The sequence below is a fragment of the Epinephelus moara genome, chromosome 15 (genome assembly GCF_006386435.1).
Source record: "Epinephelus moara isolate mb chromosome 15, YSFRI_EMoa_1.0, whole genome shotgun sequence".
Classification (NCBI taxonomy): domain Eukaryota; kingdom Metazoa; phylum Chordata; class Actinopteri; order Perciformes; family Serranidae; genus Epinephelus; species Epinephelus moara.
The window spans coordinates 5,099,685-5,125,596 of NC_065520.1; the positions used below are offsets into that span (position 1 = coordinate 5,099,685).

The following is a 25,912-nucleotide window of genomic DNA, read 5'->3' on the forward strand; positions in this document are numbered from 1 at the left end:
AACAAAAAACAAACAGATAAACAGTTAAAACTTACCTACGAAGCCTTATCTTAATCCACAGATCCATATTATCCAGATCTATATTATCCAGACCGAAGTCCAACAAAAATATTTTAGTCCAAACACATTATTACATTCAGATATCCACAAACTGCCGTTGCTTTGTTTCAAACATTCAGATTTCTCTACTTAATATCTATAATTTCAGTACATTGTTATACCCTCTTTTTTGAAAAGTACCTGAACAAAACCTTAGAAAAACATGTCTGTGAAATTGCTATATACTTTAAATTTGGTCTATGTGAGGCTTCATGCTATGGTCCCATTGTGTTTCCCAGCTAATACCTCCCAGTTCTAGTCATCTTCTACATCTTGTATAACTCGATGACACATATTACAAATGATTGTGTTGCCATTAATCAAATATCGCAGAATCACTGTATCGTGATGCCATTGTTATCGAGGACAACATATCTTGATAGTATCATACTCTGTGATTCCCACCCTATTCTGGTGAGTGACAGGACATCACTGGACATCACTTTCCTCTTGATTGAAGTTTCCTGACAGATTGGAAGAATTGGATGACCACAGGGGGTTGTGAAACCTCCCTTAAAACCAATTTTGAAACTCCCAAACTGCACTGTCATCAAGCTAAAAACAAGGCTGTTTTTGGTTGACATTCTGATAATGGCAGGTTTTCCTTTGACAGTAATTACATTCAAAGCGCCTGCTTGTTTGTCTCGCCACGAGGCACATGCTACCCTCCTGACATTGCAACATATTTGTATGATTTGGGCTCTCTAGAGAAATGAATAGTGTATGCTTAGTGTGTGTGCAATTTTTGTCTGCATTCTCTCCCAGGCGTCTGCAAGCTGCTTGACTTTGGCGAGTTGTTAATGACATTTTTGGGGTCCATTATTTATTTATTTTTTTTTAAGTGCCCCGCCTCGGTCCAAGCCCCTCTTGAGATCTGTTGCATAACTTCCGCTCCAAACTGCAAATCCATTAGAGTGTCGAGCACAGCCAATCATTATCACTGATTCACATGTCTGTCCACTGCAGCCGTAGAAGAAGTCAGAGGCTGAGGTGGAGTTGAGAGAAGGGAGGAGTGGAGCTGGACTAGCTCACAAAACCTCACACTAAATATACTGTAGAAGCAGATGGAGGCAATTTACTGGTCATAGTTGATTTGCTGGTGTGTGTGTGTGCGTGTGTCCGTGTCGGTGTGTCCCAAATTACCCAAGTGGAGGGATGAGTGCTGCAGCTCTGTGCCAGAAAATGACAAATTGCCCATTTAGCCCATTGTAGGTGTCAATTTTAATGTAGAGGGTTAGCTCTGGTTCCGACACTTCTTAAGCATTTTGCTCCATGAAAATATGCAATGAGTCCGATTTGAATTACAAAGTGCATGTCAGACGAGCAGTGTTTGTGTGTGTATATGCGTTTGCACTGCAGGTGTTCATTCACACACACATTAACGCTCTAAAGGAACCTGTTTTTTTTTTTTTTGGTTCCTGACTCAAGAGTGGACATTTAATAATAGCCCACAATTCAAGTTATGTGCTCAGCTTCTCAGCAGTTTTACTGTCTTGATGGCTCCCCTATGATCCATTCATAGTGCCCTCTACATTTTAGTTCGATGTTCTTAGCTCGGGCAATTGTACCAAAACACTATTTCCAGCACAATAACAGAGCAGACTGTCAGAGTAACTCCACTGTAAAACAACCTATCACTGCTGTTGTAGAAAAACAACATGGGACAGCAATTCTGGAGTTGTTTGTTCTTTGAGACTGTACCTGGCAATTTATTTGATGAGTGAGTTGCTTGACCTGTGGGTCACTGAGACCTATTAAAAGCTTGGTATGAAACTTCAAAAATACATGACTGGTAAAAGTACTTTTTTGCAGATTTGTGGCTTTTTGGAGATCAAGGGAATACTTCACCCCCCAAATGATCATTTGTATATTAGTGACTCACACTGTGTTATGTTGAATTCATGCAGAAAGCCTTGTTTTTCTCAGATGTCTCTAGTGAACAAAGAATCCAAAGGCAGAATATTTTGTGATGAATTTCAGTCAAAGGGGTCCGAACTATATCAAAACATCCATTTACAAACTCTCACATAACTCGTGCAGTATAATCCAAGTCTCATTTATCCAGTTGTAAGCTCAGTACTTCACAAACAAACAACCCTTCCCAGTTTACCACGCTAAACAACCTGGTCTCACTCTGAAGTTGTTGAAAGCTTGACTTGAGCAGTGACTTGCGGCGTAAGACACCGACGAACAAACCCGCCCTTGCACGTCAGCATGATACGCATCCGGTTGTCATTATAGTTTAACAGGGCGGGACAAGAACGAAAGTTAAGGCGATGAAAGTCCAAGTGGGGAGGGCAGGAGGGGTGGTGGATGTGTCCAACAAACACAACCTTTCACATGAGAGAGCGCTGCTTGCGTCCCGTAGGACTATAAAGCCAACCCCTGTTCTTTTGTCCCAACCACGCATTTTTGTTGCCTAAACCCAACCATGTGCATAAGGAAAACAAAAGTCCATGACCAGAGTGTCTTGCACTTAACACAGGAGCTCCTGAGGCCTGAACTACGAAGCAGGGTTTGGAGTTAGCGAGGTAACTTCTGGGTTAACTTTGGATTTTGGTACTACAAAGCTGGTTCTCTTTTTACTGGGATAATTCATCTTGGTAACTCATGCTGAGCAGCTAACCAGCTCCGGAGCAGGTTAACTATGGAGTATCGGATCACAATCTGTCAACACCTTGACCTTTGACTAAGAGAAAGTGCCCTGACATGGACACAAGTCCAAAGCGACGGGTAAAAAAGAGCAAGCCTATATATTGTTGTATCTCATATCATGCAAAGTAGCCTATGTTATTCATGGTTCTGATGATGTCGCTCATAATTAACACCCTTCCACATGAACATATCCAGACAGTCAATGTGACGAGTTAGTCAAACCAGAAAACGAAAAGATATCCGAGGTAAATTGAACCGGCTTCGTAGAACAGGCCTTTGGTCTACCGGTTTGTTTTCTTCTTACTGTGTGACTTTGGTGTTTTAAAGTTCTAGTGTGTAGGAATTATTGGCATCAAGGAGTGAGGTTGCAGATTACAACTGACTGCAACTTCTCATGTGTGCTAAGCATGTAGGACTATGGTGGATGACATGAAAACAAAATGGCCCTAATACAGAGCCAATGTTTGGTTTGTTAGTTCTGGGCTACTAAAGACACAACATGGCACACTCTATGGAGGACGCCCTGCTCCGTCATTGTAATATAACAAAAACACAATGATTTGTAGTTTCAGGTGATTATACATTAATGAAAACTCTAGGGTTCATTTGGATTCAGCAAAGTCACACAATAACACAAACTAACCACCGATTGAGGCAGAGGTAGACCAGCAGCTCTCGTGTTCAGCGAGGTAAAATTACTGTTTTTGTCAATGGAGTCTGGCTTTGAAGAGAGCATAGATGTGTCACTTGGTCCCCCATAAGAAAGGGCTGTCTGTTTGGGAAGTACTGAACATACAACTTGATAAATGACACTTGGATTATACTGCACGAGTTGTGTGAGAGTTTTTAAATAATATAATGTTCGGTTCAGACCAAAGATTCGCAGTGGTGTGAACTGGCCGTCTCAGCTCGACTCACCTGCGACTTAGCTGGTCAAACTGCCGGCAGCTGGTTTTAGAACGTAAAGCATGTCAAGTGTTTCTACAGCCAGTCGGCTTGTAGTGCAGTCCGCTGGTCAAAATGACCACAGGCGGCGTGTTCGCTTGCTGCAGCAGGTGCTCCGTCCCCCCGAGCCCTCTGTTTCTGTCCTCAGGTGTGCTGGCGTCGAACTGTGGGTCACTGCTGCTGCTCGCTGTATGCGCTTATCCCCCTACACACACATTCTTATTGACTAATTACAGTATATGGTGCTGATTTTTCATACTTTTGTGGCGTATTTTGTATGTTTTTCACCGTTCCATCCAGTGTCGCACTATCACTATCCTCATTCATATTTTAAGAAGCTACAAATTATATTCAGCCACAAAATAAGTCTGAAAAGCTGCAAATCAGAACAGAAGTACAGAGAGTTGTTGCATAGTGATGATACACCATCTCATTTAGTTGCATTGGTGTGAACCGGCAGGTTTTTAGAACGTTGCAGAACGGTGCATTGCAAGTCGTTGCATGTTTCAACTTGTCTGGTCATGACTCTTTGGTCTGAACTTGGCATAAGTTGACAGTGGAGGCATATGAGGAACACAAAGTTTTCTTCAGAAATTCAGTTTAACACAGGGTGAGTAATTGATATACAAATTATCATGCAGGGAGTGAAGTATTCCTTTAATTGACTCCTTTTCAAAGCTATCCATATTTTAAACAAAACAAAAAAACAGAAATGTAAGTGCTTGTAAACCAAATTTGGATGTTACTTCTTAACAAACTGATAACAGATTCTCCACTAATCCCCCCACCAACACACATCAGTGCTGATTGTCGATGACCACTGCCGTTCGTTACCGCCATTAGTATTCAGCGGCGCTCTTGTCTCTTTGGCTGGCTCTTTTGTTTGCCTGCGCTGATTGGAGGGCCTCTGGTTAATTTAGATGCAGGGAAGCGGTGACAGAAGAGGGCTTATTAGGGCTGTGAGCCCATCCCGCCTTAAGTGCAGAGTCTCCAGTTCCATTTTCATTTGCCTCCATTATTGAATTTGCTGGCTTCTCATTCGCCCTGATTGCATTTTGTGTCACCTCTAAAGAAAAAAAAAAAATCGGCCTCCCCCAGAGGTACTGTGACACTCAGATGGGAGACTTACATTATGACAGTAAAGTATGAGAGCAGCAAAACTTTTTACAAACATTTTTTTTATGTTGAAAGATTATTTTTTTTATTAGAACCAAATGTCAATGAAAGTTTTCCTAATTATGATTGCTGACACACCTGTGGGTGTATTTTGGTTTGAGAGGAGGGAAAAAAAAGAGGGGGAGTGTTTATGTCTGAGTGTGTGTTTAGAAGACCGAGAGGGAGCGTGACAGACGGGTGGAGCAAGAGTGGGTGGAGGAAAAGAAGAAGAGTGATGGCAGGGATTCATTTAGCATCCATTGAAGCATTAGAAGTAGAAATATATATTTATGTCATCTCCGCCTCCACCTTTTAGTTGCCTCCTTCAGCACCTACACAGCTTCCATAATCTCCTAACGTGAAGCATTTTTCATAAGGATTCATCGCAAAACAATATCATTTGAGACTGCGAAATTTAATCAGGGGCTTTAAAATACAATTATGGTTATCGGGGAGGACACGGCGGCAGCGCTCCTGATCGTAGGAGAAGAGGTGGGAGGAAAGGGGGGGTTGGAGGAGCAGCGGGGAAGATGGAGGGGACCTCCCCCGCACTGTCTGCGCCCTAGCGCTCCTTTCCCATTTGTCACCGAGCACAATATCTCTTTGGCTGGCAGAGCTAATAATGGAGAAGTGGGGAAACGGGACTCTGGAGACCCACCTCCGCTTTGCCGTGAAGATCAGATAAGTTCTCCTCAAGTCAGAGGCCCCGAGCCACTGTGGATTTGCTTGTAAGGATTGTATCATTTATAAAACACGGCGCACCCATTTGACAGCTTTTTAGGTGTGTGAATAATGCAGCTCTTTATAAAATGTGCAACTGCAGGAGCAGGATGTTTCCCCCCCCTCACGCCACGGTACCCACTTTGCACTCTGAAAAGTTCATTTCATTTTGGTCACTCGTACCACCAAACCCCTTTTGCTTATGCTTTGCTTTTTTTCTCCCCCCCCCCTGTGCCTCGAGGCAAACTAGTTGCCGTTTTCTGTCTCTATTATCTTGGCGATCTGCAGCCATTTATCTACCAGCGGCTTGTTTGCAGTCTGGAGACTTAACAGTTATTCATGGGATTTGAGAAGTCGTTTTCACTTAAGCAGCTACTTTCTCAACAAGCCTCTGTTTTTTTTTTGTTTTTTTTCCCCTCTTTAGAGTAAACATGCTTGAAGGCACTGTACAGTGGAGTGCTTCACAATTACACACAGGGAGTTTCCTAAGGGACCGATTGCTTGTTTTCCAGTCAAGTCATGTGTTTACCTCAAATCACGGGGTTTCTTAGTCTCACTGTAAATTGGCAGAGAAGAGAAATCCACAACTTTATTTTAATTACGGGTTTGATTTTGATGAGATGCACGTGCAGGCATACACACTGGGACCCTGACGCTTCTTCTCCTTATTTAAAATTCCAAGAAATTGCACTTGTATGCATGTGTCTTGTTTTCAGGACATGTCTTTGTTCTCTTTTTGCTGAAGTGTACCTCATTCAAGACAGTACATTGTGGGCATTCCAGCCATGAGATGAAAGAGACTTTTACACGAGTATGGGGAACTGAATGCTTTATTGTTCCCCTGGATCGACTGATCCCGTTGCAGCGTTCTTTCGTTGCCTCGTGAAGTTCAAAGTGCTATGTGAAAACCTCGAGATGGATGCTGGTTGGCTTGGAGCAAGGCAGCTTCTGTCGACGGACTATTTTTGTCTTCTTTTTGAGCCTTTTCTGCTCATGTCCACCATTTTTTTCCATGCTCACTCTGTCTCCAAGAAGGGTAATTTCTATAGATGGTTATCCTAAACACATTATTATCTGGGGGAAATGGAAAATGTTGCTCAAGACAGCAAAAAGAACTTGAACACAATCTCTCTCTAACTTTCCTTCATTGGCTCTCATGCGAGCCATTATTTTCCAGAGTCGCAGATTTGTTGCAGTTGTGTAATGTTCATCGGTGTTCCCTGAAGAGGTTGCACTCTAAGAAAATGAAGGCAATTTGTTTCATTCCCCAGTTCGGCACCTTCTGTCATGCCAGCTGTCTGCGCTGTGTCACAGGCTACGCAGAGCACCGGGAAGTGATGCATGTAAATGACTGCAAAGAGCTTACACACATCCCCGTAATTTCTCAAATAAAGGCTCTTCAAATAATGCCGTGGCCTGCTGGGTCCCCAATAAAGGCGGCGTTAAAAAACAAACATTTATGGGGGGTGAAATGACTTGGCTGATATGGTGAATTCAATTTAATCTACAACTGCACAGCATTAATCCCTTCAGTATAACACCACAGTGATGCCACACTCGCTGTTTGGTTTGTCTTTTTTAACAAAAACACTATTCAATGTGGTGAAATCATTTGTGTCACTGTTGAGTTATTGCCACTGGAACTCAACACTTCCTGCAGAAGTTTCACAGTAAAAGCCTCAAAGAGCTGAGAAGCTTTGCTTTTAGTATAAAAGCATGTGACCAGCATACAAAGATGTTATATCCTGGGGCTAATTACAGGAGTGCCTATATATACAGAGTCCAGAGACTGCAGTGTGTAGAACCTCTTTTATGTATTTGCATTAACTATCAGGACTCCTCCACCTCAACTCGCTTGGGAAAATACGTTTAACTCTAACCTCCCCCACTCAAAAAGGGTTAATATCATTCTTACATGAGAGACTCTTAAGCTTTGAAAATCATTCAACCCAGAAAATCACATCACATTGGGAGAAGATATTGAGCTAACAGATGACTATTGAGCGAGAGCATTAAAACGGGTCATCTCCTCCTCATCATGTGCTAGCCTTAGTCTAGCACTCATTCAATTTAAGGTTTCACATAGAATTCATTTCAGTAAATCAAGGCTAGCTGAGATTTATCCAGGCTTTGATCCACAGTGTGACTGTTGCTTTCTCTCACTCGCTATATTTTGGTCATGCTGTGCACTTTCAACACTCGGATGTCTCAGGAGTCCCTGCTGAACCAAGTCCTCAAAGTACCAAATAATTTGTTTGTATCCTTGAATACTAAACATACTGATATTAGTGCATTCACAACTCTTTTGGCTCACTCGAAGATTCTTTCTCACCCCTTCCTAACATGCAACGAAAGAGTGAACTGTAGCAGACTGAGCACTAAAAAGTGGCCAGGTATACTACAAGCGAAGGCTTGCTGTTGCTCTGAAAATAGGTTGGAGGTGCGCAAAGCTTCGCCAACATAGGGCCAGGGTGAGCAGTTTCTCAAACAAGCAACACATTGCTTAGCCCAGTGGTTCCCAACTTGTGGGTCGCAGTCCAAAAGTGGGTTGTGGGTCCATTCTGAATGGTCCTCAAACAGCTACTTTACAGAGACAGCAAACTAGCTCGACTACATGGCCAAACACAGGTATGATGGTGAATATATTAAACTGTGTGGACCTTAACTAACGACTTAGAACAAATCTGGACCCCATGGCTGGACCAGTTGGGAACTGCTGGCTTAGCTTGTTGCTAGGACATCGCCACCGGGGAAAACCGAAACAATCTGATGTGCGCTCATTTGCATCGCATCTAGTTAGGAAGAGATGTAAGCCTGGATATCTTTCTCATCACCATCAAATTCTTGGTTGTTAATGCTAAATGGAAAATGGAGTTGCGACATTCACCCATTGACACACACTCATACTATGGTGGCCGAGGCTACCATACAAGATACCACCTGCTCATTAGCTAAACATTGATATGGTACAGCCATCAGGAGTAGTTTGAGGTTCAATGTCTTGCCCAAGGATACTTCGACATGTAGACTGGCGAAGCCCTTTGAACCGCCCATCAAACAGCCAATCTTCTGATTAGTGGACAACCTGCTCTGCCTCCTGAGCCACAGCCACCTCATTAAAAAACATAATGTCTGATGAAAAAGCTGAGTCGACTCTGATTGGTCTGTGATTTCTGGGTCTTACACATCAGCCCCCTCGGCGTCTCTGCACCATTATTGAAACCATGGAACGAATGTAACAGCACCGTAGCAGCAGTTTCTACCTTAATATAGAATAGTTGTGACATCACAACTCCACAGACGTCCTTATGGCTTATTTAAAGGCATCGTTCCTGAATACAGACTGTGTGCATTTTTCTGTGGTTTGAGCATTTTGATACTTTCGCAGTGTTTATAAAGCACCTATACCTGCTTTATATAAAACAAGAACGTGGAAATCTGACTTTCCTTAAAATATGGGACCTTTAATCAGTGTAAATCTGTATACCTACTATGAGCAGATGAGACTGAGACATGGTATTTAAATGTTTTATTTTGTTGCTTTATTTTTCATTACCTGTGTCATCATCTAATGCTCTCACCTACGAGACATGTGAAGCCTGCATTTGTACCTTTATCTCCAATAATAAAAATACTTTTGAGAAAAACCTATCAGTAAAGGTTTTATACCCTCTGAACCAATGGAAAGGCTTTTATTATGAAACATATGAGCAAGAGGACCTAGAAGCTTAAGGCCGCGATCACACAGAAAGCGTTTTGCATGTTGTAAAATGCAAGTCTCACCGCACTGCCTTTTTGTCAATGGTAATTTGAATGCCATTTGTAAAAAAAAAAAAAAAGCATGATGTGCTTTTTTATTGTTGCCAGGCAACCTACCCATCACCCCTTACCCTACCCTTCCTGTGTAATCAATCTACTGTCTATTTTAGCTAGTTAAAACTACCTATTTATATTCACAGTAATTGGTATCTGGTTCCTAAAGTAGACAGGCAGGGGGTACTTGCTCTAACTCTGGGTGAGAGGCTGTCAGCAAATAGTTTGTTGGACACAGGGAAACGTAGATCTGTGTTGGTACATGAGACCCTAAGTAAGATGGTGGATCACGGGGGGTACCACCAGTTGGTCCAGGGGCTTCGCCTCCGTGAAGGCTACTTCCAGGCGTTTTTTTAGGATGACTCAAGGGCAGTTTGGCAATGATGTTGGGCCGTATAGCTCTGGGAATCCAGTAACCGTTGCGACAAGTTTCTCCTCCATTGTTAACCATCTGTAACCTTGTTGTCTTTACCACCACAGAAGGCCCACCTCTTACATCATCCAATTGAACAACGGAAAGTGTTTTCAACTTGAGGAGTTCAATGCACAAACGGCAGGCACCTTGAGCACAGAAACATAAGGTGCATAGCAACGCAAAAACCCTGAGCAAAAAGCTTCGTTCTCATTAAAAACAATGACAAATAGCTGCTTAAATGCTTAACACAGACAGTAACAGCAACATAGAAAGAACTGAATTGCTTTCAAAAGATGTAAAGTATCCTGATTTTATCAATACCAGGTAAACGTCGACAAAGTGTTGACTCTGTTTTGAGAACACCAATAGCAAATGAAAATGGCAGCAGATCAGAAAACAGCAGGGCATGTTACTAAAATAAGATACAATATACTTTACTTATAAGAGGTAAAGAACTCTCTAATACTACTGTATGTCTCAAATAAAGCCATAATCTCTCTGCAGTTGAGGTAAATGTAAACCTTTATTTGAGGATAATGGCATATACAGTATGTGTGTGAATGTGTAAAGAAGACCATGACCTTTTTAATGACCTCCCATTAATGGCACTACATTGACTCTTGCTGGGATTCTATAAAAAAAGTTGCAACTGACTTGATTTTGGGGGAAAAATTGTGGGGGGAAAAAAGGCAAAAAAGTGCTTCCATTGGGGCTCTCTGCATTTCTCTCCCAAGCACTGAGTGATTAATTGGCATTTAGGAGGTAAAGCCTCGGCTTAACTCTCCAGCTCTGCCTACAAATGCGAGGCTTTGTCGACCTGAGCTCCAAGATGCTTTTTTGCTGTCGGACAGGAGGTGTTTATCATAGGGATTTTGTACGTCTGTGTGCAGCACTTCACATGTTCACCTAAGAATTTTTCGATGACTAAATGTGCAATTTGTTTGCCGTCTTATTTTATATCTAGGGGCTTTCCTGTGCTTGCATGTGTGTGTTTTGTAAGTGTGTGTGTGGGGCTCCAGAAAAAAGAAGGCACCCGACTGTGGAGAGAAAGAGTGATCATCTCAATTCCTCTGTTTCCCGTGCTCAGCAAGTCGGCCCATCACCGGAGTGAGAAAGTGTATTTCGCGCAGGAAGGGGATTGGTGGGTCTGAGGGGTGGGTGCGGGGTGGAGGACGACAAGGATGGAGAGATGATCCTAATAAAAAAGAGCAGAGTGGATGGCCCCAACGCAGTCTGCTTGAGTTGTGTGATACGTGACACACCCGCCCCCAAGACGAGACAATAACGGCAAACGCATGGACTCATCAGTCGAGGACGGATCACTATTACGGCCTTATTCATCAGCGTAATTAGGGAGAGAAAGAGATGTGGGACAAGTGGCTAGCAGCACTGATGAAAGCTCATCAGCAGGCTCCCTATAGAGCTATGGTCACTGATTGGTGCTGGGGCCATCATTGCCTAGAAACTACTTCAAACTAGGGGCTCTTCGCTCTGCTGAACGACACTAAAATGAACTTAATTGGCTTGCAAAGGCAACTTGGCACAGGGATCATTTTTACTTCCTTAACAATCTGCACTGATTGGCCTGTACTCTATTTAGAGTGTGTGTGATGCACAATACAAATAAATATTCCCAAGAAATCCCATACCACATTGCCTCTCCAAATTTTTGCTCTTACACCGGGCTTTTAAAAAGCCATTCTGCCAAAATCGTTGGCTTTTATTTCTTTTTATAGCTCTGCATGTTCATTGACGGGTCACAGGAGTATTGTCAGGGCACTCTGACTCACTCTTTGGTGTTTCTTTTGTCAGCTTTCATTTGCTCTACTGTTTGTTCTATGGATGAAAGAGCAAAATGTGAAATATAAATGTAACACAAGGGGTGTGAAAAGGTTACTTCCTTACTCTGGTCCCGAACATGATCATGTTTCCTCAAGTGTAAAGTCATTAATTTCATACCAGTATTTTGCCCTTTAATTAGTTAATTTATCAACTGTAATGACAGCATACATGCTTTTCTTAGTCAATATATTTGTGTTCACAAAGTTCTAATAAAAAAAAAATCAGAATTACTGGGGACAGATATGTAGTTATTGAACAGTAATAAGGGTACACCATTGCAATTGCCATTAAATTGTTAAATCGTCTTTGGTTTATGTGTGCTCTGTTTGACCTTGGTTGTAAGCTAAACCAACTTTTTTAGCTTGGGACCCATTAAAACATAGCGATAGGCATTTTCAGACCAAATTGTTCTGGGAACTCCCAGAGAAGAACTGCCCACTGGGGAGCTCCCCAGAGAACGACTTACCTTGAAGGACTTTATATTATGCTCCTGCGCCAGAAACCACTAGAGGCATTATGTTTTTGGATTGTCCGTCCGTTCATTCCTCCCATTTTTCAGAATGGCAATGGCTCACAAACGGCGGTTTGATCCCTAGCTCCTCCACTCCACATGTTGAAGTATCCTTGGGAAAGATACTGAACCCCATATTGCTCCCAATGGTTGTTCCATCGGTGTGTGAGAATGTGTGAATGGTTACTAAGTAGCAGGTAGCTCCATGTATGGTAGCCTCGGCCACCAGTGTGTGAATGTGTGTGTGTGAATGGGTGAATGCGTCATGTAGTGTGAAAGAGCTTTGAGTAGTCGGACTAGAAAAAAGCTATACAAGTGCAGACCATTTACCATTTACCACATCTCAAGAACACCTTGAGGGAATCTCCTCAAATTTGGCACAAACGTCCACTTGGACTCAAGGATGAACTGATTTGATTTTGGTGGTCAAAGGTAACTGTGACCTCATGTCTGTCCTATTCTCATGAACGGGATATCTCAGGGACACCTTGAGGGAATCTCCCCTTAAATTTGGCACATATGTCCATTTGAACTCAAAGATGAAACTGGCTAGCTTTTGGTGGTCAGAGGTCACTGTGACCTCATGTCCGTCCAATCCTCATAACAGATATCTCAGGAACACCTTGAGGAAACCGCCTCCAATTTGGCAAACGTCCACTTGGACTCAAAGAGGAAACTGGTTAGATTTTGGTGATTAAAGGTCAAAGGTCACTGTAACTCATGCCTGTCCTATTACCGTGAATGAATATCTCAGGAGGATAGGACAGAGGGAATCTCTTTAAATTTGGCATAAACGTCCACTTGTACTCAAAGATGAAACTGATAAAATGTTGGTGATTAAAGGTCAAAGGTCACTGTAACTCATGTCCATCCTGTCATCTTGAACAGGATATCCCAGAAACGCTTCAAGGGAATCTCCTCAAATCTGGCACAAACATCCACTTTGACTTAAAAGTGAAATTGAAGAGATTTTGGTGATTAAAGGTCAAAGGTCACTATGACCCATGTCCGTCCTATCCTCAGAACCATGACATCTCAGGAACACCTTGAGGGAATCCCCTTAAATCTGGTACAAATGTCCACTTGGACTTAAAAATGAAACTGATAAGATTTAGGTGATTAAAGGTCAAAGGCCACTATGTACTCATGTCCATCCTATTCTTATGAACAGGATATCTCAGGAACACCTCGAGTGAATCTCCTCAAATTCTGGCACAAACGTCCACTTGGACTCAAAGATGAAACTGATCAGATTTTGATGGTCAAAGGTCAAGGTCACTGTGACCTCACAAAACATTCTTTTAACTCAATAATTCACTCACCAAACATTGTATACAAATGCCTAATAGAATTAATTTATAAACTGTTGACATTTTATATATATTTTATATTTACATTTTATAGTTTCATGGTATGAAACTAAAACTTGACTGGATGGCTAAGGCATGCAGTTTCTGATTGCATTTGCACCTCTAACAGGGTCGCAAAATGCTCAGTAAAGCCTGGATTTCACTATCGATCCATTTGTCCATGTGTTTTCTCGCCATTGGGCCTTTTTCACAGAAGACATTTGACATGTCACAGTAGGAAAAGCACAGATGTAAATTTTGAAATTAATGGTGGCTGAATTCCATTTAACTCCTTTAATTACAGGGTCCTGGTATTTTGCATGCTGGCTCAGTGTAACTCTCAATGAAACACTTAAAAAGAACAGAGCCATTGTTAGTGCCATTAGTAACACCTGTGCTTTTCCTTAATATGACAAGACATAATGTGTGCTGTGAAAAAAGCTCATTGATGGTGCTACACTGGCTCATGTGTTGAGCCAATCAGTGCACACCTGCTTCACTCAAAGTTCCCTTTGTGCTGGGAGAGTATGTACAGGTGGGGAGCCTTGCATTGATTGGCCACCACAAGTAGCTGAAGGAAGGGGGAAGTAGTTATGCTGTATAGTCATATTTGATTTACTCATGTGTTTGTATTTTAGATGTTAGCAGTAACATTATGTTAACCCTTGTATGGTGTGTATACTTCATATCATGTCTTTGTTTAGTATTGTGTAGTGTTTGTCGGTTTGCCCTTCTTTAACTCACCCTCTTCCTACCTAAGCAAATGATACGTTCCAGTTTAGATGAGGCTGAAAAGGTTAAAATACAATTTACTGTTTGTCATTGGGAGCAGGTGGCAACGCACTGTGAGTATCTGTGTTTTATTTGTTAATTTCAAATGTGTTCAAAGTTATTTACATGGAATTTCCCCACTATATACGATTATATATGATTTATTTTAGATGATTCAAAACCCCCTCTTTAAGTTTCACAGTGCCTTTATATGGGGTGTTTGAGCAAGTCAGAATTTGGCATTGATAGGACTGGGTGACGTGGAAGACATTAAATAAAGTCATTCATTCATTCATCGATTTGTTCAGTTTTATATGATAAATGTCTTTCCATTATCCTCTCCTCTAGTGATCACCTCACATCCTGCTGCACAGTTCCACATCAAATCTAATCTTTGATTCAACATGACACTTCAACTTTCGCTTGGTGAGATTTTTTTCTCAGTCACAGCGAGACACTTTGTGTCACGGCCAAGAGAGATGTAGCAAACCGCTCCACCAGAAACAGTCTTGAACCAAACATGACCTGAGCATATGGTAGCCGAGCCCTCAGCAGCCACATACACACATTAAACGCCATCGCCAGGAACTATGTCACCCATCAAAGCACCCGATGGAACTGGCTATCAAAAGGGAGGATGTCGGCTTTCTTTTGTGTGATATCAGTCCATTTTAAAGGCTACAAAGTTCATTAAAACATGTTTTCCATCTGTAGCGCAGGAATTTGAAAGAAGCAACGAGGAGCTATGCGCTGTGATAAGATCAGTGGGAACTAAATGGGTCTGCTCTTCTTCAGCTCTTCCTCTTTTTGGTCAGCAGGGATTTAATTAACAACAAAAACTGCTACCTCAAAGCTCCTTATGGCAATGTAGACATACTTAAAGCACACACACACACATCATCTTTGGCATGATGAGGCCTGAAATCTGCCTCATGTGCCATCAACCAAAAACCTTTCAGAAGCACAAATAAAGCAGATTCTCACATTTTAGTGCAAAAGTTAGACAGAAGTGCAACCTATATCTAGTGTTTAATCTGCTGCCATCTTCAGTAAAGCAGCGACTTGAGTGATGTATAAGCATAGATGAATTATTAGAATTGGTTGAGGTGCCTCCACTCAGCCTTGATTCTAATTCTTCCCACTGGCCAGTCATGGTATTTCAATGAGAAATCCTCTGAGGCCAAAAAGCATTCTCCCCATAGACTGCCATTGTAAAAGAGACGTTTGTAAAACTGTAGACAGGACATCTCCAGCTGTAAACATGGTCAATTATTATTGTATATTTTTAACTCAGGGTGTTTAATCTTTGTTAGAATTGTCCAAGGCACAGAAAAGTTTTTGGTTTCCTTGTTCATATAGCCTAGCCGGGCCAAAGGCATGATGGGAATAACACTTCTGTGCATATTCAGTGGGCCGCATAACTTTGGAAGTAACCCAGAAGCCAGTAAGCACCAGGCAGACATTTGTCATATGACCTAATTGGTGCCATCTTTGAGTCCGGTATCCAGTTTGAAGAACAGATCTATGCATTTAAGTCACATCTCATGTAATACCATCTTGACCATAGACTGTATAGGTGATAGGCGAAGCTACCGTGATGTCATCCATTGCTTTGTGGACTTCTGTTTTGAAGTCGGAACTTCAAGTGTTGAACTCGGGGGTCTATTGGGATTGACACAATTCCTCGAGCCTCAAGTGGCCATTCAAAGAACTGCAGCTTTTGGCACTTCTGAGTTGGCTCTGTTTTTCAGCCCCAGATGTTGCCGCTTAGTCATGACTTGGTTGTAAAAATGGTAATATTTCAACTTTTCTTCTAAATGTCAGGCATTTCCTCTCAGGGTTTTTTTTTATGTACAAATTGAAAATGCATTTGAAAACAGGTGGATAAAAAGCACATAACTAGTAGCAGAAAAAGCCAAAGTATATTTCACTTGACTTTTGGAATAATATTCTAAAACATGAATTAATCTTGTCAACCCAAAACTTGATAGTCTTGCTAGCATTAGAGCACGGGGGTTAGTTTTACATTATGGAGAAGATTTATTGAACTCAACACTCTTTCCCTGCCTTCAAACGGGGCTGTGTTTACCACAAGAAGACTCTGTATTCCGTTACTTAGCAGCCGTGCTCTCACGTCTACTATTTTGCAGGATTTTAGTTTGGACCCATCATAAATAACAAATACAGTGAATACACCACTTCCTGTTAAGCAAAAATAAGGTGATCAGAATCCTTGTTTCAGAGCTGCTTCTCGAAAAGCTTCCATGACCAAATCATTAGCACATAACCTCTGGATTAAAACACGGATTTGGAAATTATTTATTATTTATTTTAATTGTGTTAGCCTTAGCAGTAACCTCGTCTCTTCCTCTCCTGCTGCCCTCTCTGTGTCTCAGCCCTCCACCTCCTCCCCCTTCACTCTGATGCAGGACAATAGCTTTTATGACTACCTCGTAACTCACAGGCGTGTGGGGGGTGAGGGGACAGGGCGGAGGGGTGGGATGTAGTGGCGGATGGGTCGGCTGTAGATCTCCCAACCTGATGGAAAGATCGAAGCGTGGAGGTGGGGGTGCTAGAGAGGAGCAGGAAGGAGGGGTGGGCGGCGGCGCAGGACTGTCGCGCGTTAATGAATGACCACCCTGATGCGGGCTTGTCATCCCAGTGGAAGAGTTAGTGCCCCTGCCTGGATGGACAGCAGAGGTGGCAATTTGTCTCTAAGCGAGCAGACGGGATCTGGACACCAGCACTTAAAAGAGCATTTGGGACAGTGGTGGGCGGGTCGAACAGAGAGACGGCTCCCCATAAAGAAGTAGAATGGATTTTATCTGTCATACCTTCAAATGTAGAAATTATTACCTCAAAAAAGTTCTGAATAATGTTCGCTGTCTTATTCTGTCATTCTTGTAAGTTTCTTCTTCAGGAGAACAAATGTCTTAGATACAATTACAACTTTCTTTGATCATGAGGCCCAATTCTCTGATTGATCCATGATGTGTATAAGCTACGCTGCAGACTGGATTCTCTACTAACAGTGACAAACACAGTGACAGCTGACTCATATGAACGGGTCTAGCGAGGGTTGAATGTGCATCGGCAGGTCTGGTTACGTTTAGCCAACACTCGCACATGGTTGGGTTTAGGAAAAAAGAACAGGGTTTGGCTTCACAACCTTAGGGGAAGCAAACACCAACCTTCCGGGTAAAAGTCCTGCCCACCTTTCTCGGACTTCCCCTGCCTTGACTTTTGTTTTTGTCCTGCTGCATTTCCTCCTCACGCTACCAGGTGCCATTAAACAATAACAGCAACCGGCTGAGTATCATGCCGATGTGAAAGGAAAGCTTTTTCGTCGGTATCTGATGCCAGAAGTCACTGACCAAGCGACGGTTTTCGATGACTTTGGAGTGAGACCGGGTTGGTCCAGGGGCGATCTTACTTGCTCTTCCTCTTCCTGCAGTTCTCATACTCATACAACCAAAGTTACATCCTGTAATGACTATTACTAATGGCAGAACAACTGAAAGGACTGTGATGTTTACAACAGCCTCAGGGTGCTGTCACAACCAACCTTTCTGGTTTGATTAAAACAAATTCAGGTCCATTTGCCTGTTAAGTACAGTTCATTTGGGCTGGTGTGAAAGCTGTCAATCAAACCCTGTTGTGGACCAAACAACCAAACCGAGACTGCTTTGAAAGGTGGATCTCAGTCTCTAGTCAAGCAGACTCTGGTGAGGCTGAGGGTTTAATGATAGCAGATGTATGATTTTAGCACAATTTCAAAGCTTAATTACTAATACATGTATCTGCCGATTGTAAAATCATCTTCAATCTTATAATGCATCTGTATAAAGCCATAAATAGCCTCGAACCTATTTTATGCTGATCTTTGATAACCATGGTAACACTTAGGTTATGCATGTCAGCATGGCGATTTTTCCTCATTAAAAAGCTGCTAAAACTGCCTTGCTTGTATCCAACTCTGTTTACTTTGTAAGTTCATCTTTGTGACACCAAAGAGCATAAATATACACAGAATCATTAAAGTGCTGTATAAACTTCTGTCACTCTCCGGAGTTTGATTTTCCTCTTGTGGGTCCTCCCATTGAGCAAGCAACGTCTGTGGACGTCCAAGTCTAGTTGATATCACGTCTGTGGATGTGATATCAACTAGACTTGGACGTCCACAGACGTTGCTTGCTCAGTGGGCTGATGATGCAGGATGACAAATCCCAAAACTGTCTAGTTAGCTTTCACTTTCGAAGGCCAATGCACTCTGTCATGTATGTTACGTCTTTGCGGCCGCCAAACTAAAATCTTGGAATACATTTTCTCAAAATCATGGCTTGGGGACAGTCATAATGTAATGTGATGTATTTTGGCTTATATTTGGAGTGCAATAACAAAACTGGTATCATTGGAAAGCAAAGACTCTCCTCTTTTTAACAGTGTCTAGGTCCGGACAAGGATAGAATAGATGGCAGGTTAACAGGGGCCATGTAGTTTGGTCATTTTGCTAACATCACCTCCTGGCGAATACTGAGCAAGTGGTGCTGTCCTCAAGTCAGGTGTAGAAAAAAGTAATAGCAGAGCATGTTGAGGAGACGCCCAAACGAATGCCTGGTCTGAGCCTCAGCCAGAGTACAGTGAATGAAATAAAAATTGCTGGCTTTGTGAGACTGTATAAACCTTGAGGCCTTGACCCTTTGTGTGGATCTTTTGAGGGGTGAAGTGGCACTTAATGGTGTAAGGGCAACAACAAAACCCTGTAACGTTTCAAGGTGACTCTCGATTATAATGTAGTGGTGGATTAAAGGAAATTCACATGTGGACACACATGTCCTGTATGCGATTAAACACTTATTCACTATAAAATGTCAGAAATCTGTAGAATCTGGGGTTCTGCTTGTACAATGCTTACATCAATAGTATTTTTACATCTTTATGACATCGAAGCGTGCTGACAGTGTGGTCCACATTATTTGACTAAAGCATGGCCTGTCTCTTTTTTCACCCGCCATCCATGAATGTAAAACACCCCCTGATAAATCGTCCATTGTGACGGGAACATGATTACATGAAGCCGCGGCTGTAGGCCATTCAGCGGGCAGACGGAGCGCCATGTCACCTCTAAGAGGGCTTTGAATAAATGTCCCCGTCTCTACCAAGGCCCACTTCCTTAATCAGGGTGTCGGATGGTAATGATTAGCTTCCTGCGTGTGCTTCTCAGCTGCTGGATCGTCCGCATAACTCATACACTGTTAATAATCTGCCGGGGGAGATAATACCCTTCTTTACCTTCAGCTAATCCAGCTCGGATCTGAACCACATTGTTACTCTTTTTTTATATTAAATTTCATTTATTATGACAAGTACTTTCATGGAATCTACTTCATATTCAAGGAGAAGAGGATGCAGGGTGATTGCATCTAAATCCCCCAACTAGGTTAAATAATAGTCAGCTGGTGTCCCAGAGAGAAGAGGCACCGATGAGGGCTGTTGTTTCTCTTCTGCCACGGGTCATAGCTTAGGAGGGGGGGATTACTGCAGCATCATTTCATTCTGTGTCCATATCCAAAACCTGGATTAGTAACACGGAGAGGGATTAGAATTTATTATCATACTCCATGCTCAGGCATCTGTTAAGGGCACTGGTCCTTGAAAAGAAACATATTTTGCTATTAGGCAAATGCTGGATGAGGAGTCAGCCTTTGTCTTCGGTGTGTCGGTTCTTACATTGATGGAGGGATGCAGAGCAGGTCAACAATGCTGCTATCCCTTATTTCCTCTGAGTCACTGTGATGATTTGGGCCTGTTGTGAGCCAAGAGAGAGCCATTGAAGATAATGGTGGAACAATAAAAAAAATTGAAAATGTTCCAAAATGCTTCTTTTCTTCACACTGCAACTAGAAATCAGAGATGCAAGATGTAAATACTTCTCTCTTCTCTCCACCTATAGCATGATTCCCTCTGAGAGAAGCGCTATGCCAGTCTTCATTTACAAAACGCTCATTTGTAGAACCATATCCTTCAATGTGGATTTGAGGAAAGCTATGTATCCGCTTCAGTTTACTATTTCAGTTTTAATTAACACAACATCTATCTGGTGTCTTCCAGTGACATTCAAACTCATTACCTCTGCCTAACTCTCAAGCTAAATGAAATTATTGAATACGCAATACATAATTAGGAATTTATACCAGTGTAGAGTTCTTTTCAAATTGGTTTTGTTTACATGGTAAAATTCATTCATTTGTTTTTCTTTATCAAACATCATTGTCTTTGGACATGGCATTGAATTACCGTGTGCATCTGTCAATAGCATTTATCTTCATGCTCAGATGCACTTCAAGGTACACCTTATGCAGCAGGGTACTTTGAGACAAAGGAACGATGGGAGTTAACCTTGAAGTATTGATTTTCTGCCATCGTGTACATGTGCTATATATCCATGGCTATCTGCTCATTTCTCTCTTTCTCCGTCTATTTTTCTTCTTCCCTGTGCAGAGATTCTGAATGGGGGTGTTTATGTTGACCAGAACAAATTCCTTTGCCATGCGGATACCATCCATTGGCGGGACATTATCAAGAACCCCCAGGCTGAGCTGCTGGTGGTACCGTCCAACAACAGCAACCTTGGATGTGAGTACTGCATGTGGGTGAAAACCACTGCTACCAGTATTTTGGATGAATCAGATTTTTTGGTGTCCCCTGAAGTAGGCCTGGGCCATATATCAATATTATATCAATACCATGATATGACACTAGATATCGTCTTAGATTTGGATATCATAATACTGTAAGTGTTGTCGTCTTTTGGTTTTAAAGGCTGCATTAAAGTCATTTTCTGAAGTATTTTTTGAACTTACCAAACTTTCCTAGCTGTTCTGTCCCAGCTGGCAGCTGAAGTCAATAGAAAAACTGTCTCTCAATATTTTAAATGTCTATTGGTGTTAGAATTTCACATTATGATGCTTTGCAGACAGTGGGTTTTGTTCTTCATACCTTACAACTAAATGCCATCATTCTACATAAAGATAGAGTTGGAAGGCGTTAGATTTTGGTTCTTAACAAAACAACGTAAAACCAACAAGCCCAGTGATGACAGTGTTGGCAGCTGAAATCAGGCCAGCTCATTTGGCCCGATTCTGGGGCGTCATTCATGCCAAGTCAGACAACCGAACGCAGCCCGGCTATTTTCATCCAGCGTGCCGAGTTCAAGCTGATCCTGGGTCAGGTCATTTTGGCTACCTGGGAAATATCAATGTCATCTGTCATCAATTTCCGATGTCATTGGCATTAGATGTTGTCATGACATTAAAGTTTGATCACCTGACCTCACAATCTAAATTTAACAAAATATTGATAATGTTGTTGATGGCCAGCTGGGATTCATCTTGTTCTCACAAGGTGCTTGAAGTGCTTGAATTTTGCACATTAAAAAAAATCAAGTACTGGAATATGTTGAAAATCCCCTTTTAATTAAGTGCTTTAATAAGTAGGTTTTAGCCAAATACTTGGATGAAAAAAGTATCCGGTACAGTATTATGTACTTATCTACTTATGAGTATGAGTATCATCCAAGTAAAATATGTCTGTATCTTGTGATGAAGTAAAATCCTTCGTTGGGTACCTGTATTTAGTCTCTTATTGACTCTTAATGAAGCTCTGGCCTGAAATTGTTTTCTCATAAATAACAAATATAGCAAGTTCTGATCAAGCCATATCAATATCAGGCTTAAAAGAACAACTTCTGGTTAGGCCCCACCCTTTTCTGGTTTATGCCCCACCCACTTCTGGTTTAAACCCCTGCCATTCCGAGTACAGTACTGTTACTGCTACATTACCTGACTGAACAGATACAGATACAGATACAAACACAGATACAGATACAGACACAGATAATTTAGCCGACTATACAGATACAGATACAGACACAGTCTCAGATACAGACACAGTCACAGATACAGACACAGACACAGACACAGATACAGATACAGACACAGATACAGACACAGACACAGATACAGACACAGATACAGACACAGTCACAGATACAGAAACAGTCACAGATACAGACACAGATACTGATACAGATACAGACACAGATACAGACACAGTCACAGATACAGACACAGGTACTGACACAGTCACAGATACAGAAACAGTCACAGATACAGACACAGATACAGACACAGTCACAGATACAGAAACAGTCACAGATACAGACACAGATACTGATACAGACACAGTCACAGATACAGACACAGGTACTGATACAGATACAGACACAGTCACAGTGACAGATACAGACTTAGATACAGATACAGATACAGACACAGATACAGATACAGCCACAGTCACAGATACAGACACAGATACAGATACAGCCACAGATACAGACACAGATACAGACACAAAGTCACAGATACAGATACAGACACGGACACAGATACAGATACAGCCACAGTCACAGATACAGACACAGATACAGATACAGCCACAGATACAGATACAGCCACAGATACAGACACAGATACAGACACAAAGTCACAGATACAGACACAGACACAGACACAGATACAGATATAGATACAGTCACAGACACAGATACAGATAATGCTGCTCTTACAGACACAGATACAGATATAGATACAGTCACAGACACAGATACAGATAATGCTGCTCTTGCTATCCCCATTAAAAGGTCCTTGAAAACAAACCACATAATGCTGTCTTTTATTGTAGTCGCTAAGTCAATAGTTAAATCCCTCAGAATGAGACATTGTTCCCCTTTTTTCTTTTCTTTTTTAATTCTGATGTGTCACCATCTCATGCGATTGCAACCATGGCACGCTCTTCCTCTCCTTGCTTTCTCACCTTGATAACGCCCTGCCCGGCATTGCTGTTTATTTCAACTTTGCTCCACTCTTTAACCCCCCTGTAAAACCAGTCGACCTTTGTTGGCATGGCTGAGCTTAACATGACTTACCATAACAAGCCTGTTGTTCACCTTGATTTGGTTTCCTCTCTCTTCAGCGAGTGTGATGTCATTGCTGAATACTGTTATGGGTAAACAGTGTGATAAGTAAACCTTTACTTAAAAGAGAGACATTGATCACATCATTTATGTATGTTGTATTTGAAAATAAAATACATGCCTACAGTAATGTCCTTGAAAATGAAAAAATAGTGCTTGAAAGTCCTTTAATTTTATGTCATTGTAGTGCCTGCATGAACCACTTTTATTATTTACCTGCATGGTCATTAAATCCACATTAAAAATTATTTATCAAATACATCGTAACATTATCAGTATTGAGGTACTCAAAAATACATTTGACTTCCTCCATATTGCCCAGGCTTATTCTGAAGGCAAACCACATGCTAACATGCTATAGAACTACACACACACTCACACACACACTCTCCCCCCACCAGCAGCAGTCATGCCCTATCCCTTTTTATTCATTCCGTTTGCCTGGCGGTCATTTGGAAGCGAAATCACATAGTGTTAGATCAACGTGTGAACCTTTCCATTGTACTGGTATGGTAGCGGCTCCGCAGCGAGGCCCATGGAGCTGCTGTCTGCTGTGCTCTTTTTAAATCTCAGTGAATCTGACAGCTGGTTTGAAGCTGCCCACTTCCCCTGGTGCCCCCCCCCATCTGTGGTCCCCGCAGTCCCTCCTCTCCCCCTGCTTTGGACATAACAGGCGTCGCTGTCCGGCGGATATTCTGTGTCAGAAGAACTGGCTGTTAAAGACAGGCTCTCTCAAACTTTTCTGCACATTTATGGACGAGCGTCTTGCTCATTTGAAGGGGGAGACATAGAAGTTTATTTGTGCCCTCTGTATCAAAACATGTCAGGGTGAACGATAGGGACAGCTGAGGCGCCAAATAGCGAGGAAAGACAATGGGGGAAACGCTGAGAGTTTCTTTGACGAGAAGGCACAATGACCTTTCTTTGCTTAGAGACTGAGCAGAGCAGAACTTGCACTGGCAACATCAACGGGGAGTTAGACGTCGTGCAAAGCTGGTTACTTTAAATTAAAGGTTTGAGAAGACACTTTTAAGTACAATATGTGTAAAACATTGGTATTTTGTTGATTAGATGGCACTGATGGAGGAGGAGGAGGATGGAAAGCAGCAAAGAACAGAGGAGGTGGGCCAAAAAAATGACAAGAGAGCGAGTGGGAGTTGAGGTTGCCAAATTGGGGCCCTTTGCCAAGTCGTAGTTAGTATTTAACATTAACAACCCCACGGTGGGAGTGGTTGAAGGGGCCGGGTGACAATCTGCTGTACTACTCCACGCACTCTGTAATTAACCCGTAGTCGATTAAGTCTTGATGATGGGCCACTGGCAGATGAAGGCTGTTAGTGCTCTGTCAGGTCCCACTTTGCCTGTGCGAGCGCCTGATGGAAGGGAGTAGAAGCCTGTCTTTCATGCTCATGTTTTCTACAGGCCACAAGTCGCCACAATGGCTCTGGGTTTATTGTCGGGTGAGCATAGGAGATTTAGACAGATCTGTCACTAGTTCGGGGGAGGTTCTGAGGGTGTGCGTGACTGGACGACTAGGCGTTTGGTGGGTGAGGGGGCTGTGGCTCGATGTGTGTTTGTGTCAAAACTACATCTTAAGTCTGCTGAGGAGTTGTCTGATGTATGTGTGTGTGTGGGGGGATGACTCAAGTTACCTTCAGGGACACAGACCAGACTCAAGACCAGGTCATTCTGGACACAGCTTTTGTCCCCAATTTGGAAAGAGCTGATTTTTGGGTTGGTGTTTAAGGTTAGGGTTAGTATTAGGCAAGTAGTGGTTAGGGTTAGTCTCCAGGAAATGAACCTTAGTCTTTTTTATTTCCCAAAAAGTAAGTAAAGTAAAAGCAACTAAATAAACATGTATTTGTGTGTTCTGTAGGCAGACGATGTCATCGCTCATGTAACGGACGCTGCTGGGGCAATCAGGAAGACCAGTGTCAAACCTGTGAGTATGCACGCACACACACACACCTACAATTAACCTGGAAAGCCAAGGTGAGACTAACAGGGCTGACTTAAAGGAATAGTTCAACATTTTGCGAAATCCCTTTACTCGATTTTTCAACCTGATCCCAGCTCAGCATAGAAACGCACACTCATGAGGCTGATTATAAATCTTCACACTGTCAGAAAAAAAATATGTTAATTAAAGAGCTGTAGAGGTGTTTTCTGTGTATAGGTTAGGCAGTGACATTAACCATTAGGTGCTGGAAAATGGATACTTCCTGCTAGATTTCAAACTGGTATAACAATTCATGCAGTTGTCATACTGTAATATTTGCATATTGCATGCAATATTTTGCATTTCATCTTATTGTATTGTATTGTATTTGAGCTTAAAGACAAAAATCACGCTCAAGTTGAAGAAATTAAATCATAAATGTGAAAAGGAAATGAATTTTCTTCAGTGTTACAGTATTTTATGTGGCTTTAATAAGACGTGTTTTCAATATCAAAAGAAGGAAAGGAATGGAAAAACAAGAGTAAGACAAAAGAGGAAGGAAGAGAAATCTTTATAAGTGCAGTTCTGCTGTTCTTCTGATGCCTTCAAAACCTAGAGAGGGGCTGGCCTGTTTTTCTCAGACTAACACAGACTAATAGACTAC

The 25,912-nt window shown here is 42.0% G+C and overlaps 1 protein-coding gene across 3 annotated transcripts in view; it reads left to right on the plus strand.

The window, feature by feature from the left end:
- The window catches only part of LOC126401736 (receptor tyrosine-protein kinase erbB-4-like), a 391,678-nt gene that overhangs the window by 251,418 nt on the left and 114,348 nt on the right, over window positions 1-25,912 (plus strand). For all 3 annotated transcript variants that reach the window (XM_050063210.1, XM_050063212.1, XM_050063211.1), the window contains exons 4-5: window positions 20,777-20,911; window positions 25,186-25,251. In XM_050063210.1, coding sequence (XP_049919167.1) covers window positions 20,777-20,911; window positions 25,186-25,251 — 201 coding nt within the window. The remainder of the gene's footprint in view (window positions 1-20,776; window positions 20,912-25,185; window positions 25,252-25,912) is intronic.